Source organism: Monodelphis domestica, chromosome 7 (genome assembly GCF_027887165.1).
Source record: "Monodelphis domestica isolate mMonDom1 chromosome 7, mMonDom1.pri, whole genome shotgun sequence".
Lineage (NCBI taxonomy): Eukaryota > Metazoa > Chordata > Mammalia > Didelphimorphia > Didelphidae > Monodelphis > Monodelphis domestica.
Window position 1 is genome coordinate 111,052,037 of NC_077233.1, and position 18,434 is coordinate 111,070,470.

General features: G+C 37.0%; 1 protein-coding gene across 2 annotated transcripts in view; it reads left to right on the top strand.

The window, feature by feature from the left end:
* Window positions 1-18,434, top strand: part of SAXO1 (stabilizer of axonemal microtubules 1) — a 110,307-nt gene that overhangs the window by 78,486 nt on the left and 13,387 nt on the right. For both annotated transcript variants that reach the window (XM_007499614.3, XM_007499615.3), the window contains one exon: window positions 5,919-6,101. In XM_007499614.3, coding sequence (XP_007499676.1) covers window positions 5,919-6,101 — 183 coding nt within the window. The remainder of the gene's footprint in view (window positions 1-5,918; window positions 6,102-18,434) is intronic.

Genomic DNA, 18,434 nt, shown 5'->3' on the forward strand with positions numbered 1-18,434 from the left:
ATAGGAAGATGAGAAGACAAAAAATCAAGAATATGCAGCAGAAGTCTGGAAAGTTTTAGAATTGTTTCTGCTTTTTCTTGTGGGTTAGTATCTCTATTCTGAGTTTTCTGGTGTGGCAGTTGCCTGCTCCTCAAGTCTACTAAGTACTTTCCCTCAGGCCATCCTCCTTCTTCCCTTCCCCTTCAAATGTCAGCTCTTTGAGGGCAAGATTTGTCTGTTTTTTCCTTCACACATTGCCTACTACTACAAGTACTGCATATAATACATTTATTTATTTTGTGGAACACTTATTAAATAAGTGAGTTAAAATTAACATTTAATATTTCTCAAATTAAAATGAATCTCTAACATTCCTTTGACTTATTAGTCTAGTAATGATATCATGAACAAAGAAGCATCTGATTTTTTTTCTCCACTAAAATTTTATCTTAACTCAACTTTTTGAAATCTCTCTTAAAATACAAGATACATATCTGATGATCTTGTATTCTCCTTCTTGACTAGAGTGCACTCTAAGATATGGTAGATTTCTTATGAGCCATGGAGAGTTTAGGGCAGGAATTCCTAAAGTGTTTTTGTGTCATGGACTATCTGATTAAGCCTTTGCATACTCCTCAGAACAATGATTTTAACTGAGTGAATGAAATTAAATAGAAAAGAAACCAATTATATTGGAATACAATTTTCAAAATATACTTAAAAAAAGTTCATGGACCTTAGGTTAAGAATCTCTGCATAAATGGTTGATTGAGCACCCTTTTTCCAAACACTGGCTGGGGACCACTGTTATTGGGTAAGACTCACCTTTCTTCCTGCTCTTAGGTGAAGGGAGCTCCTAGTCTCCAGATTGGGGAAGGAGGAGATCGTGGAGAATGTGGAGTTGATATTACCATGATGACAATTCTGTCATCTCAGATTTATCTGAAAAATCTGTATATCCAAGAAGGGACCTAAGTGATTTTGACATGTCCTTCACAATTAAGCTCATCCCTTGTCCTTGGGGAAGATTATCCAAGAGTAATAGTCTCCACAATAGACCATGACAGAACTCGAATCATAGGATTTAAAGCTAGAAGGAATTTTAGAAACATTTTATAGATGAGGAAAATTGAGTGGATAATGGATTCCTGATGCAGATCACAAAACTGGCATGGAGGCAAGTTATAGTAGTGATAGGGAGAGTTCAACTCTTTGAATATTTGCTAGAAATCTCATTCCACTAAAAGGAGAAAATGCAGACAACCACAGTGGAGCCTGCTGCAAGCTTCTTGGAGCCTCACCAAGATAACAAAATGTTCTGTTCACTTCCCCTTTTCTTCTAAGCTCTTTTTCTACTGTGTATTTTTTCCCCTGAATTTGTTGCTATTGTTATTATTATTATTACTGCCCCATAGATGTAGCCAGTGTGTATATCATTATCTTGTTTTATTGTCTTTACTTCATATGCCTCCTCATACTTCCTTGTATTCGTCATACTTAGTATTAATTATGGTGCAACAATAGCCTATTGTATTCATATATCCCATTTTGTTAATCTATGTGGGTTGTTCACAGACATTTGTTATTATAAAAAACAGTACCATGAATATTTTTGTATAAATAGGTCTTTTTTCCCTTCAATAACATCTTTAGGGTATAGGCTTAATAATGGAAGTCTTATTTAAAGTTATGAAGAATTTTGAAATTCTTGTTGTATATATCACCTAGTAGAGTGATTGATACATGAAAGTGCCAATTCATACTTTAAGCAGCAATTATAGTATACTAGTCTCTCCACTGCATTGCCAACATTGAATTTTATAATTTTAATACCCTTTTTGTAATTAAGTTGGATATAATTTAATATAGTATTTCTTATATAAATGTATCATGAGTTTTATTAGTGATTATAAAACTTGTTGGTGCCTCCATTTCCTTTCTTTTCATCCTCCTCTTAATTCTGTACTGTGTGGCTTCTGGCTTCATCATTACACTGAAATTGCTTCCTCTAAAGTTGCCAATGATCTCCTAATTGCTAAATCCAGTGGCCTTTTCCTAATCTTACTTCTTGACTTCTCTGAAGCCTTTGACACTATTGGTTACTCTCTTGATATTCTCTTCTCTCTAGGATTTTAGGACACTATTTTCTCCTGCTTCTCCTAGATGATGATCCTTCTCAGTATCCTTTGTGGGATCTGTATTTAAGTCAGTTTTGATAACCATGAATATTTTCCAGGGCTCCGTCGTGGACTATCTCTTTTTCTTCTTCTCCTATACTATTTCATTTGGTGCTCTCATTAACTCCCAAATTCAATTATCTCTATATTGATGATATTCAGAACAATTTATACAACCTTAACTTCCCTGCTGAACTCTTGTATCTCCAATTGCCAATTAGACATCTCATATTGGGTGTTGTATAGGCACCTTAAGCCTAATATGTCCCAAACTGAACTCAGTATTTTAATTTTCCCCAAATCCCACCTTCTAAGCTTTCCTATTATTGTTGAGGACACTACAGTCCTCCCAGGTTCACATCATAGGAGTTATTCTTCATTCCTGCCTCCCTCCCACCCCCATTCCCCAACATATTCCATCTTTTGATAAGGCCTTTGAGACATCTGTTCAACATGTCCCCTTCTTTCCTCCGATACCAACACTACCTTGATACAGGTTGATCACACCTGTATCATTGCAGTAGTGGCTGCTGGGTCTCTCCCCACTTCCATCTATCCTTCACTCAGCTGCCAAAGGGATTCTCCTAAATCAGAGATCTGATTCTATATCCTCGACATCATATCACCTTCTGAGACATTTTCTCCTTTCTGGACCAGAAGTCATGGACCCATTGGAAATCTGAGACCAGAGAGCCTTATCTACAGATATGTGGCTGAACAGTTTGGATGGACAGTCTATATTGTTATGGCTGGATTTGTTTTTTTCATGCTTGCTGATGCTTCCCTGGGGGGCCTAATATATTACCGACACCCCCTCAGATGGCTTCCTGTTCATACTCAGGATCAGAAGACATGAAACCAGTAGAGAGAAAAATAAAAAGGCATATTAAAAAGAAGTGAAAAGTGTTATATGGTTCAACCTTACAATGATCATTCTGTTTTTTGTGAACTATCTCTTAATTTGTCATATCCAAAACAAAATAAAATGACCTATATTATTATTGCTGAGCTGTGTGTAGAATTTGTTTATCTGTTGTTTACTAAAAGCAATTGGGTTTTTGTTCATGAACATTTTCATATATACACAAACATGAAACACACACAACAATTTCAGAAATTTCCTGTAAAATGGAGGAAAGACAAATACTTGTCACATGGAATGTGCCTCCAAATGTGCAAGTTCTTTGAAGCCTACTAGTATTTTATAAGATGATTATTGCAATTAACTATTTAATACACTCCATTTTGAATAATTAAAACAATTCTGCACTGTATTTTCATAAAAACAAAGCTACCTCAAGACTATCAAAAGCCTCTTTCTTCCTTGTAGTCTACCTCTGTCTTTTAGTTTCCCTGGATTTCTCCAAGACCACCTTCAGGGTCTTTCCCACACTCCTCCCTCCCCTTTCTTCCTCTACTTAGGGTCTTTCCTTTCCAGATTACTTTTCTGTCCACTATATGTGCAGATACCGAGACAAGTTGTCTCCCAGATGGAACGCAGAACACTTAAAAGACTGAAGCATTTAGTCCAGGAGTGTGCACTTAAATACTTGTTGACTGATTGAAAATATAGCATGTTTTCCCTTTTCTTTTACAGTAGCTAACAAATTCCTAGTCATCAGAAAGAGAGAAAAATAGGTTTCAAAGTCCTTAAAGAAACGAAACTGTGGTTTAAAATTACAATTTCATTGCAAATATGTCAATTATACAATGTGCTCATCCGGCTGCTAGTGATAGTAACTTCTTGTAATGATACCCACTTTACAATAGGGACATGCATATCCAGAAGGATTTTCCCCTGTCTTGACTGGAAATAGTTTGCCAAAAAAATACATTTCTAGGCATAAACTATTTTGCACAGGTGGCATATTCAATTAATTGTCAGTTTAAACAATTACCAGTATGGTTTTGGGGATGGATTATTGGTAGGCATTAGCATGGTTTGGAGAAGGAGACAAAGTTGGAATAAGAAATGAAGGCAATGAGTTGGTTTCCTGTCTTTGCTGCTAAATGTAGGTTATGGGAATGTTAAGATGTAAATGTCAAAGGTCTGCCCAAATAAGGCTTTCTGAACATCCAGAAAACCCTGGGATGTGAAGATGGATGTCCTAGTAATATTATCCCCATTGATTTCTGCAGAAAAGCAGTAAGGACTAGGCAATAGAAGTTAAGTGACTTACCCAGGGTCACACATATAGGAAATGTCTGAGGCCAGTTTTGAACCTTGGACTTCCTGTCACCAGACCTGGCTTTCCATTTACTAAGCCACATATCTATTACCAACCTCAAAGCATTTTTGTAAGAGAAGTCCTCTGTAAACTTGAAATTGCTATTTTATATGTCAGTTATTATTTTACCAATTCACAAAAATATGATGATTTGAGAGCTTCATAACTGCCAAATTGTATGAATCTATAATAAAAATGGTTGTCTTAGAGGAGATTAACATGACCATTCCCTAATTTGCATGTGTGATTAGCAAGTTGATGACAGAACCATTTCTACCATTTTGCTGCAAGGGAATAGTATGACATAGTGGGTAGAGAATGGGATTTGGAGTCAGGAAAAAAGACTTGCATTCATCTATTCCTTCTGACTTTTCTTAGCACTGTGATCCTAGGAAAGTGACTTAACTTCTCAGCCTCAGTTTTCTCATTTGTAAGATTAGGATGTTGGATTCCATTCACCACTAATTTCCTTTCTAGAATAATTCTATTAATGAGTAAAAGCAGATTTAATGATGACATTGCTTCTCAAATTACATTTAGTGCTGGTATTTTATTTATTTTTTCCTGTTAAATGCCCTGTACCCATTTACACATCTTAATGTAATTAACACAATGCACATGATAAATTATTTTATATTGATTTCTGGAATAATCATGGTCTATTCCTCAACCAACTATTTTTCCTGATATTGCCATGAATAGTGCTGGCATTTCCAAAATTTTATTTGCATTGTTTTACCCAAAAGTCATGTTAAGATCTATGTGATTTTTTAAAATTGATTTTTCTTTTCTCATGAATACTAGCCACTTCAAATATATTTTCAGAGAAGATGGGTGATTATTCTTATTTGCCTATGTTTTAGGATATAGAACTAGCAGGAACCTCAGAGATTGTTTAGAGTCTAGACCAGCCCTTGCATTTTGAAATGACTTTTGCCCATGGTGAAACAACTGGCACTCAAACCTGAGTCTAGATCACCAATCTAGTGCATTTTTTTTATGACAGTCTTTTTGTGATGATCACAGTTTTGAATTGTGTACCTTGAGTCCATATTCTTCAGTAACAGTTTGAACTAATTAAATTAATTTATTAGTACCTTCTATTAAAACTTGTTCTCTAATAACTTCTTCAGTACTTTGTGGATAGGCTATGAAGACCCAAGTCATTTTTCTTTTCTATGCCTCAGTTTCCTCATCTATAAAATGAAGGAATTAGACTCAATGACCCTTTAAGATTCTCTTTTTTCCCTTAATAAATCGTGCTCAGTAGATCAATTGTCATGGCTAAAAAAAAATTCAGCACCTTTTACTAACCTAACCTTCTGCTGTTGGTTGTCCCCCAGAATGGATTTAGCTGGTCTATGGATTACTAATAAAGAATCTACTCCTCTTTTCCAAAAATTTAATCTTTCTTGCTTGGTAAGACCTTCTAGAGTCTGAAGCCTTCAATCATGTTTAGTTGCCTCTATACCTCGATCAGGCATCTGAGGAGAACATTAATGGAGTTGTTAATGTCTCTGCTTTTCTTTTTTAGGCGTCATCGTTGCCCTCATATTCCTACCAAGATTTATGATCCATCAGAGAACACCAAATGCCTTCTTTCAGAGTACACAGAGAACTATGGAATCCATCAAAATTATCAACCAAGAGAATCCTTCAAGCCCAGGATAGATTATCAGAAAGCAATTGCGCCAATGGAGGGCATTTCTACAACCAGGTAAGACAATCTAAATATCTTTTTGTTTGGGGGAGATAACAATGAATACTAGGATTATTCTTATAAAATGTCTTTATGGGAGTCTACCTATTAGCTGGGAACCCCTGCCTCTGCCATCTCTAATCATCTAGGATGAGTTGGTGGCTAGTCAGGCTTCCAAGTTGTCTCTAACTATAATTGCATCTCCTGAGGGAAGCCTGCTAAAAAAACCCAAAACAAAAAATGAAGAATATGCTTTAAAGGATGAACTTATAGAAGTCCTAATAGTAATACTAGCAATATATTAATAAAAATGCCCAACAGGGCATTTAAAGTTTCCTGGTGGCCCGAGTAACTAAGGACTCTATTTCCTATTTAGGCAAAAAGGCCAGATTGCGACCTCCTGTTTCTACTTGGAGGAATGTCCTGAAAATACCTGTATCATAGTCTGCTTATTTTATAGGTTGGGAAGTACAGCAAGTTTCTAAGAGAATTCCAGTAAAAAAACTGTTGCGTTTGCAACAGGTTTTCCCAGTGTAGATTCAGAAGTGGAAGGTAGGCCAAACATGGACCTGATGAAGCCAAGCACTATGATATAGTAAGTGAAACATTCTGTTGAGAGTTTAAAGATTTGGGTTCTAATCTTGACTCTGAATCTTAACTAGCTGTATGATTCTGGTCTATTTTCTGAATCTCATTTTCTTTTTTCTTTAAAGTGAGGGTTATAATTATATTACCTGCCTCATAAAGTTGTCATAGGAAGATCTGAGGATGTTTAGCCCAAAGATAATAAGACTCAGGAAAATAAAGGACTATCACCTGAAAGTGGGATTCGATTAGTTTTATTTAGCTTTTGAGGGCAGCACTAGGAATAATGCAAAGAAGTTGGAAAAAAAGGAAATTTAGACTTGGCATAAAGAAAAACTTCTTTATTAATTAGGACCTTCCAGAAAAGAATTAATTATTTTATAGATAAAGACATTGAGGCTAAGAGAAGTTACGTGACTTCCCCATGTTCATATAACTAGCAAGTGTCAGAGGTAAGATTTGAATCCAGATGACTCTTAATCTAAATCTATGTATGACTCAGAGGATCAAAAAATTCAAAGAATCATAGAATTTGAGAGTTGAAAAGACTTCAGTAGCCAACTTCAGTATCCAATCTATGGTTTTAAAAGGGTGTCTTCTATAATATTAGAGACAAATAGCCATCTAGCTCTTACCTGTTGATTAAGTGATTTCTTAATGTGTGACATACCCAATTATCTGTAGAAGATCATGTATGTTGAAAAATGAATGTGTGCCAGAAGCTATATAATAAACACAGATTCTGTGCCAAGGCAGAACAGCTGTCTGATGCCTAAACACAGGTCTGAGCACTCAGTTATTTCTCACCTTTTCATTATTCGCCTGACCACTCCACCTAGACAGAAGGACCCTCGGCTTAGAGAGACCGTAGGCTTGGCTCTCAAAATAGATGGAAATATACTGTAATTCTTACATTGTCCTTGAGTCTCAGCCTTGGTTCTGTATTGCATTATTTTTGTTTCCTTATAAAGAGGAAAATGAAAAATGAGGAGGGGGCATGTTCTGAGAACTGTACGTATGCACATTAAGAAAGTGGGAGAAAATACAAAGCAAACTTTATTTCTGTTTTTGCCAAACTATATATATACATATATAACATATATGCACACATATATTTATACATACATTTGTTATGTATGAGACATATCATTAATCTGTTTATTATCTATCTATCTGTCTGTCTATATCTGTCCATCCATCCATCCATCTATCCATCCATCCATCCATCCATCCATCCATCCATCCATCCATCCATCCATCTATGTATCCATCCATCCATGTATCCTTCCATCCATGTATCCATGTATCCATGTATCCATCCATCCATCCATCCATTCATCCAATCAACTGAGATTATGAGCGAGTTCAGGCCTACTTAACATGTTCTAATTCAATTTAGTCCCAATTTGTCTGCTGAGGACTAAGTGAAATCCTACTCTGACTGTGTTGGGTGTTTTCTTTTTCAGAAACATTGTCAGCACCGAAGCCTAGTTAGGTATTCAAATCATACTAATGGAATTTTAGCCTGTTATAACTGGAAGTAGATAAATTAGAGCTATCAGATTATAGATGAGGAAACTAAGATTCAATAAAGTGAAGTGACATGTGACGCTATGCATTCACAGCTAGTCAGTGGCAAAGCTGGGACTAAAATTATTAATAGATCCTCAGGGAAGGGTTCTATCTACCACGAAGGGAAGTCATTGTGGCAACCAGAGGAGTCTGGGAAATTGAGACAAATTTAGGCTTGCTTATTAAAATTTAAGAAATATATATTTTCAGCTAATGAGCACTTATTTTTTCTTCCTCCCACCTACTCTTCTTTTTTGGGGAAAAAGGAAAACAAAATTCTTTATAATAATAAATATGCATTTGTTGTTACACGAAACATCCCTATATTGGCCATACCCCAAAATGTATATTTCATCTTGCATCTCTGTCAGGAAATGGGGAAACATGATTTTTAGTCTTATGCTTCTTCAGGAAAAGATTGGTCTCTCTGTAACTGGTATCCAGTTTGGGGTTGGGGAGACTGGAAGCCCTATAAGAATTTCTTCTTTCCACTGTCTTGTTCACTCTCCACCTCCCTACTGCTCTTTGGCAAGTCACTTAATACCTCTGGGCCTCAGTTTCTTCCTAAGTAAAATGAGCAAGTCAAACTAGGTAATTTATAAAGGCCCTTCCCCTTCTGTTTTTTTTTTTTATAGAGCATTGATAAAATACTTAGTAGGTGCCAAGCACTGAGCTAAATGCTGAAGATACAAATGCAAGCAAACAAGATAGTCAGTCCCTGCTGATCAAGGAGATTACACTGTAATGGGGAAGATAAACACACAAAGAGTAACTTGAAAGGGAATGGGAAGGCTACCTAGGAGATAGCAAGGAGGCTTTTGAGGAGGAGGGGAATTCCTTGGAGTGAATTGAGATATAAGTGAGGTGAAGTACAGCCTTTCCTAAAATGGTGGTTCCAGAAAAAGAGTCAGTAATCAGGAGAACAGGCCTTCAAAGTAGAAGTTTCTCTTTTGCTATTGAGAAAATCACGAGTGTGAGAATCAAACCATAGGCTCCTAGAATCTTGTCTTATCATTCCTTAACTTAAACCTAATCCTCAAGCTTGAAGCCATGGACCCCTTGAACCCAGAAGGGTCAGAAGCCATGAACCTCCCTCCTGAAAAGAAGAATTTTGTAAGAGAGAGGGAGAGAAAAGAAAGATGTATGTATTGATTAGAAGTGCTAACTTAGCTTGCTCCTTCATATTCTTTTTCTTGTTCTTGGTGAAGACTTTCCTTTGTTTACTTAGCATCTTCCTTCTTTTATTCCCTTGGCTGAAGAAGCTTCTCCAAGAGAGGCTCACCAGCCAACCAAGTAATATAGAATTGTAAAAAGATGGGGGAATAACTCCCAACCTTTTCCCAGAGATGTAGCCACTGGGACATGTATCAGAGTTTAACATTTGAACAAATAGTCTAGAGATGGGGATGTTGGCAGAGAGAGGGAGGGAGGGGTATCTTTTCCTTGGAATGTTAGAGAAGGCAGATGTTATCAATCATGTGGCATCTCAGGGGTCACCAAAAAATGAGAGCTCTGATTGTATTTAAACTTTCAGCCAAAAGATGAACCATCCAAGTATCAATTGGAAGCACACAGTCCAGAATTCCAAAATGCCTGTCTTGGAAATTCAACAACAACAAAATTCAGAGTTTTTTAGTGACCTATAAAGAGAGATGAAAGGAGGAAACCTAAAATTTTGTGAAGAAGCCATGTTCAATCTACTTCATTCTGTGGGCCCTAACTTGAATGTTCCTCACTATCTGGAAGATGAAATAACTTTGTACATGCTATTTATGACCATAAATAATATATATAGTCATGAATTAAAACAAAACCTGAAAAATTTCCCTAGACATAAAAATATCAATTTTGCCAAAGGGAAGAAACAGACATTGAAACATGTCCAAAACTGAACTTTAAATGATTATAAAGACTAGGGTATGTAGAAAGAACAATAGGTTGGGTGTCTAAGGAGCTATCCTAATCCTAGGTTAACTACTAGTTGCTATAGGATTATGGGCAATCATTTCCTGAATTGGTGAGGAATTTAGCAATTATTAAGCATATATTATGTGTTGGGCAGTTAGGTGGCACAGAAGATAGAGTGCTGGCCTTGGATTCAGGAAGATATGAGTTCAAATCTAGTCTCTGAAACTTCCTACTTATATGACCTTGGGTAAGTCACTTAACCTCTGTTTGCCACTGGAGAAGGAAATGATGAACCACTCCAGTATCTTTGTCAGAATACCCCATGCTTTAAAAAAATCTTTCTATAGCAAAAATGAATAATGTGGAAATAGGTATCAAGTGATAACATTTGTACGACCCAGTGGAATTGCTTGTTGGCTTTGGGAGGTGTGAGGGAAGAGGGGAGGAAAAGAAAATGAATCATGTAAACCTGAAAAAAATATTTTAAAATAAAAAATAATAAAAAAATAAAATTCTGGGATTAACTTGTTAAAAAAAGTAGAAGTTAAAAATAAAAGAAAACTCCATGATCCATAGGATCATAAAGAGACTGAAACAACTGAAGAACAATAGCAATTCCATTCGAGATTCTGGGGATACAAGGACAAAAATGAGACAGTCTCTGCTTTCAGAGAATTTACTAAGACATTAACCACTTAATTATCCACTTAATTATCCACTTAAGAGGATAAAATATTAGATCTGTGATTTCATTGATAGTCACTGAATCTCCATGAGAAAACTTTCTTTATCAAAGCAGTTCAATGCATAGCCAGCATGTATTAGAGGCGAGATTTGAATCAAGATCTCCCAGGATCCATAGCTCACTCTCCATCTACTATACTATGATGTTTTACATGAGTAGTAACAACATGACTTCTGTGGTCCTCACAGTCTGAAAACCAGGTTGGTTACTACATGTCTCCTCTCCAGAGTTTCTTGGTACTCTTTTTTTTGGGGGTGTCTATAGTTCTCTCCAGCTCCCCAAAGGGGTTTTCCCCGAGGTTAGGGAGGGTCTCCTGTATCACAATTCCATTTAGCCACTAATAACAGGATTAGCTTTTACAAAGAAATATTTATTTCAAAAGTTAAAATCACCAATATATAGACTTACTCCTCTTGACATATTGGATTTTCTTCCCTCTTTATATATTATTATTTAAATATCATATAATACTCTTCCCCCTTTATACCACCTCAGTGTCTGGGGAGAGGAGAGAGTATTAGGTTCTTAGTTTAGCTCTATTCCTATAGAGTCCTCTATAATCTCAGTTCCAATTCCAGAACTCTTTTTGGGGACATGTTTTAGGCACCCTGGCTTCTTTGTGCCTTTCTGACAGGCTGACTAGTGGTATTATCCTACCTATAATTCTGGATTCAAGGCTTCCATAGCTTGAATTCCCAGGTTTGTTGGGGATTACCACTAGCACCCCCAAATGAGAGGGATATAAAAAACAGAGGGGAACCAAATATTCCTGGGCCCATTTCTCTGAACCATGGTAAAAGAGGGTTTAGGGAAAGGAAGTCCAGTTTTTCTTACTGGTTCTATTCATGCTAACTTTACTTGTGATCTTCACCCTTATGTGGGGCTAGGGGGAAAAATTGGGGTCTTGATCAAAGAATTAGGCAGTTCTTATCCTTTGTTTCCTTCAAGATTCAAGTACCACTGTTCTGCAGTGAAGTGATTTCTGATCATCCCTAGTTCCTAATGCCTGCCCTCCCCAAATGATCTCATTTATTTTATATGTAATATGTATATACACATAAATGTTTATTTACTTATTGTCTCCTTCAGAAGAATATAAGCTCTTTGAAGGAGGGGATGTTTCTGTTTATTCTATATCCTCACACCTAGTACAGTGTCTGGAATATGTTAGACACTTAATAGCATTTGATTGGTGTCTGTGTGAGTAGAGAAAAAGTGATGGATGAACATGAGATAGTGGGAGTAAAAAATACATTTGGCAATTGGTTAGATTGGGTGGTAGGTTGTTGTCCTTCATACCTGAAGAGGACTAAAATGACCTCACTGGGTGATAGCTTTTGACTTGTGCATAAATTGAATTTAAAAGAGGCAGAATTGCATAGAGCCATCAGCTTCACTCTCTCTTATCCAAGACCAGTGGCAAGATAAAAGTCAAGATGACTGTTGATGGCTTGGAATGTAATGGATGATCTTGGCTTCTATGATGCTTCACCTAGCTCTTAGTGCTCTGCAGTACCATTTTCATCTGCCCTTTCTTCCGGGGGAAGTCTGGGAAGTCTTTTAGTGTTTGGAATAGATATCCCCCCAACTCAGCAATCATTCTTATTTAGCCAGTCTGCTGAGACAGTTTTACTGGGGTATGGTTGATGTATATGCAGCAGCTTCTTGGAGCCATAGGTAAGAGCTGAGTGGTAGGTATACACCAAAAGAGGAAAGCTGGCCTGAAAAGTATTTGGCAAGCCTTCATGGCAAAGGTATTGGTCTTCTGGACACCCTGTACACCCTGGTTAAATATGTGGGGTGAGGAAGAGTGAGGAGTCAAAGATAACTCCAAGTTCTTGCACCTGGATTATTGATATCCTTGATAAAAATTGGGAAATGGAGAAGAGGTCTAAGTTTTGGAAGAAAGATATGAGTTCTGCTTTGGACATGCTGAGTTTGAGAGACTGTTAGAAATATCTAGTAGGTGATGTGCTACTGGAGTTCAAGAGTGAGACTAGGTCTGGGTGTTGTCAGTTTAGAGAATAATGAAGTACATGTGAACTAATGAGGTCATGAAAGAGGATAGATAGGGAAGAGAGTCTTGGACACAGCAATGAAAAGAATGAAGAGAGGGTGGGATTGGAGGTTAGAGTTAGGACAAAAAATTGACAAGGTTGAAGAATAAGTTTAGGAGTAAGGTCTAAGGAAAGATGGAATAATAGTAAGTTGTGATTGGATAAAAGAATTTCAGAGCTCTTAATCATGGAAGTAGAATCTCTGCTGAGACAGCAAAATAAAAAAGTGGAAACATTCTAGGGTATGGGTGAGTTTGAGTGGAGAGGCAGGTCACAGAGTGCTGAGTAGATTAAAGAACTAGGCTGCTAAGAGTGTTTTTTCACTAGCAAAATTGAGGGAATGAAATTAGATGTTTTCTAAAGTAGTTTCAAACTCGAAATCCTAATCTCATGTGATTGACAGTAAACTAAGAAAAGGTTGTAGGAACATGACATTCACATCCAGTGCCTTATAGTGGGTGAAGAAATGGGGAAACAAAACCCCCAAACAGCTCTCCCTCTCTTCTTGTGATCTCAGAAGGAAAAATAAAGGGAAAATAAATTGAGAGACTACCACAATGGTTTTTATACCCTTAGAAACCATGGAATTCCATTTAGGCACTTTAAGGAATGAGATTACCAGTTGATTCAGTTCATTTATTAAGCACCTACTTTATGGTAGGCATTGTGCTAATTGCTAGGGTTACAAATAAGAAAAAGAAAGACAACTCTGTCTTCAGAGAGCTTACAGTCTAATGAGGGAAGACAATACAGAAAAGGAAGCTGAAACAGGGGGTGGTGGTAGTTACCCCTATAAGGTACCTGTGGGCATGGGAATGTGAAGCCAAGCAGAGCTGCTGATGGAAATTGGACTTACCTGGAAGGTTGTGAAACCTTTAGTAAGGATAGCTTTGGAAGTTTAATGCTCTACCCTCATGCTCTTCAACCCTCCGGTCAGAGGGTGACTTGAGAAGGTATTGAGTATCAAAACCTGAGTTGATTTGAGTCAATCCTGAATTATATCTCCAGCTCTTTACCTCAGAGTCCTAGTTTGTGAATCTTGAAAGGAGCATGTGACTTGGGTAATTATACTGATAGCCAGGGAACTTATCTGTCATAGAGGATGTAGCTGTGTACAGCCAAGCCCTATGGGCCTGCACCTATGTTCTGTGTCTTGTTTGGTGGGTGTTCACCATTATCCCTAGGATGCTGAATGGGTAAATAAGAACCCATATTACCCTAAGACAGGCCTGGCTTAGTTTTTGAGGTTGGTGACCTAGGCAGTTTGGCAGCCTGCTTTTGGGTAGTGGTGTAACAAATTGGTTGGTTGCTTGGCTTGATGATAACCCTAAACACAAAAACACCTGGCTTCTGGAAAGGTTATCATCACAGCATGGGATGCCATTAGAATAGCATATGACTCTTACTGCTCATAAATCTTGAAAAGCCTGCAATTTATGGCACATGCCACATGAGGGAAATGGTTGTTATTTTCAGCCATTTCTTAATGTAAATCTATTTCTACTAACCCTTGGATGCTCTTTTATAAAGGATCTGCCTATAGCTAGATTGACTTAAACTAAATTTATGTCAGACTAAGAGAGTTGTACTATATGCTTCTTTTCCAGTCACTGAAATTCTGTCACGAGGAATACTGTCATTTGGATATGAGCAACGGTTTTGGGGTAGTCTAAAGTACACTGGCCTGAGAGTTCTCATTTTCACTCCAGTTAGCCCATATAGCTGAACAATTCACTTCTCTGGGAAGTGAATAGCCTTTGAATTTTAACAATTTCCTATCTGTAAAATGGCAGGGTTTAACTAGATGCTTTCTAAGGTAACTTTCAGTTCTAATATTCCGTGATTAGAGGGAATTAAGACCCATATGTCCTGAGATAGCACTCTGAGCAGTAATGCCTGGACTTTGGCTCCTCATCTCTGCCTCATAGGATCCCTTTTATTTCATTCAAGACATTACTCAAACACTTCCTTCTAAACAATCATTCATCTACTAATGCCAACCCTATCTACCTTATAATTAATTATCTTCTATTTATAAGTTTAATATTTATTTGGTTTACACTTAGATATATCATTGTTCTGTTAGATTGTAAATAATTTGTTATTAGGGATTATCTCACTCTTTGTGTCCTCAGTGACTAATAGAATGTCTGGCACTTAATAAATTGACAATTAATAAATGCTTAATGATTGATTTGGCAATCCTATTTCTACTAGTTAGGGATTAACTCCCCAGGTGGAAAAAATTAGTTATTTTGCAGATAGCCCATTTAGAAAGGTGAGGGTCTGTATTTTTTCCTGTTGCAGCCCTAAAATGAGTTTAACAACAGATGGGGTAAAATTAGAGGGAAAATGGACCTTGCCAGACATATAACCACAAAGCCTACTACTATCCCTGATGTTTTTTTAATTACATTTTTTTAAATGAACAAAAATTCTTTCCCCATTGGAGAAAAAAAGGAAACACATGCAACAAATACACATAGTCAAGCAAAACAAATGTCTGCATTGGCCATTATCAACAATTTTTTTTTCTCAGTCTGAACTCTGAGTCCATCACCTCTTTATCATGTGACCTCTTCTCTCTCTCTCCCCCTCTTGATACCAAAATTCCAAACTTCCCTTGGGGTACAAACTTCCCTCTGTTATTTTTTAAAATACAATCATGAGCAAGGTAGCATGTTTTATCATAGGTTCTCTGAAACTGTGGTCAGTGTCAAGTCTTTAAAAGTTGTTTTCCTTTATGCTGTTATTATTGCATAAATTGTTCTCCCATTTCTACTCAGTTCATATTTCTCTCTAGGTTTCTCTGAAACCATTCTCATCAATTTTTTTCACATCACACAATAGTATTCCATTAAATTTATATACAGTAATCTGCTCAGTCATTTCCCAGTTGATGTACATCCCCTCCATTTCTTTGACAATACAAAAAGTGTTGCTAAAAATATTTTATGCATATGGGTCCTTTACTTCTTTCTCTGATCTTTTGAGGTATAGACTTCTATCTGGCCCCTTGGTTTTAAAGAGGGAGCCTTAAGTGGGATCCCACTGGGCCAATATCTTATAAAAGATGAGAGGTAAAATTGGATAAATGTTGAGGTGAGCATTAGGTAAATCTGGTTAAAAAAAAAGAAGATAGTATAATATACCAATTGGCTTTAGGGGAAATGCAAACATTATTCATTGCTTGGTAAAAAACTATTTTAGTGAGATTATATTAGTGAGGCTGGCCTGGAGAAGGCAGAAGAAAGAGCCCTTGGAAAAAAGATGACAGTAATAATTATAGGTACTGTTAAGACATTGGGGTAAATTGGACTTTCGAAGGAAGGAAGATGACCATAAAACTGTAACCCTAATGCTTAATGTCCATGAATTATAAGGGGAATTCCCTTGCATTGTGTATAGGGGATAGGTGAGTTGGAAGGATAGAGATCAGAAAGAAGCTGTAATGTATAAAGTGGCAAGATGGGACTTGAGAAGATCTATTTGGGCTTTCACCTTTGGGTTCAGTTTCTATCTCAGTTGCTGATGATCTGTGGTCTTGCTAGCATAGCAGGACTTATCAGTTGTGCAATAAGTTTTGTGAAGAATGACCAATAACCCCCTAATTTACTATTTGCCGTGATAGTCTGCCTACATCTCAATAGCTATTGGTGGTCTTGGCCATATGACTCTCCAGTTGCAATTCAAAAGTTGTGACTCCTTCTTTGACAGCACTGTTAGCATGAACAGAGTCAGAGTCTTTGAAATAAATGGGCCATATTTGGAGGCAGTGAGGACCTCTGTATAGGAAGCAGTAGGGAAATTAGAAAAGGGACATAAGGCTCTGTCTGCCCTAGGATCCAGAACCCTTCCTCCCTTCCTCCCTTCCTTCCTTCCTTCCTCCCTTCCTTCCTTCCTTCCTTCCTTCCTTCCTTCCTTCCTTCCTTCCTTCCTTCCTTCCTTCCTTCCTTCCTTCCTTCCTTCCTTCCTTCCTTCCTCCCTTCCTTCCTCCCTTCCTTCCTCCCTCCCTTCCTCCCTCCCTTCCTGCCTGCCTGCCTTCCTGCCTTCCTTCCTCCCTTCCTCCCTTCCTCCCTTCCTCCCTTTCTCTCTTCCTTCCTTCTTTCCTTCCTTCCTTCCTTCCCCTCATACTTTGTTTTATCAGATCCAAAATATAATTTAAAATATTTAAATTTCACCATCTCTGAGTGATGCCAAATTCTAAATTTCCCTTCTTTCATCCCTTCAGGCCATGGCTAAACTGAATGCTTTTAATGGATGTAATTACAGAGAGTTTATTAATTTCATTTATTTGAGCATAACAAATGAGTACATTCTTTCCACCTGTAGTCACTAACTTACATATGCTGAAAATTACTTAAACCACCAGAAGGAGCATTATTGGGTCAGGAGAATATTTTTGGGCAGCTAAACCAAAGTGGAGATTGACACTAATGTGGAAAAAAATTTCTTGGCCAGTTCAAAGATCCTTATTCATCATATCCATTGAATTTGTAGTTGACTGTTTCTCCTTACTTCTTTCTGCATTGTTTTATTTCTGAAATCCTTTTTCCATTCATTTTTGTTAAATCAGAGTCATATGATCATATATAGGATGACCTTCAAGGCCATAGGTCTTTTGCAAATGAGGAAACTGAGCTTGCCCCAGAAAGCTTGAAGGTGTTGCCCAAGATCACATTGCTAGTACTTGATTCAGGCCTTTCAAACTCCATACACCAACAGTCTATATACCACCTGGCTAAATTGTTATATATATATATATATATATTTTTCTTCTTTAAAGGCCTTTTACAAATTAAATTAATATTTTTTATCCATATTGTTTATTTTTTGTGAGTCATCTTATACCCTCCCCCATAAATCCAAATAAATAATTGAAAAAAATTATGCTTCCATATGCATTGTGATTCCAACAGTTCTTTCTCTGGATGTGGATGGCATTCTTTCCCCTAAGGCCTTCAGAACTGTCCTGGAACTTTGTATTGCTGACAGTTGCCAATTCTGTCACAGTTGATCATTCCACAATATTGCTGTTACTGTGTACAGTGTTCTTCTGGTTCTGCTTATTGTACTCTGCATCAGTCCATGAAGGTCTTTCTAACTCTTTCTGAAATCATTCTGTTCATCATTCTTTACAGTGAAATAGTATTCCATCACCATCATATAACATGATTTGTTCAGCCATTCCTCAATTGATGAACATCCCTTCAATTTCCAATTCTTTAACACCTCAAAAAGAGCAGCTCTTATTTAACCTTTGCTTAATTTTCATCTTCACTTTTGGTCTCTTATGCTGGGTAACTTTTGTAGCAATACAAATACAGCTTATTTAATTAAAACTAATAATTGAGCTTTATCACTTTAGTGATACAAAATGTTTTCCTCACATCATCTCATTTAATCCTATATTAAATCCCTTAAGAATTGGAAATACAAATACAGTTTTCTCCATTTTACAGGTGAGGAAATCAAGGCTGAGAG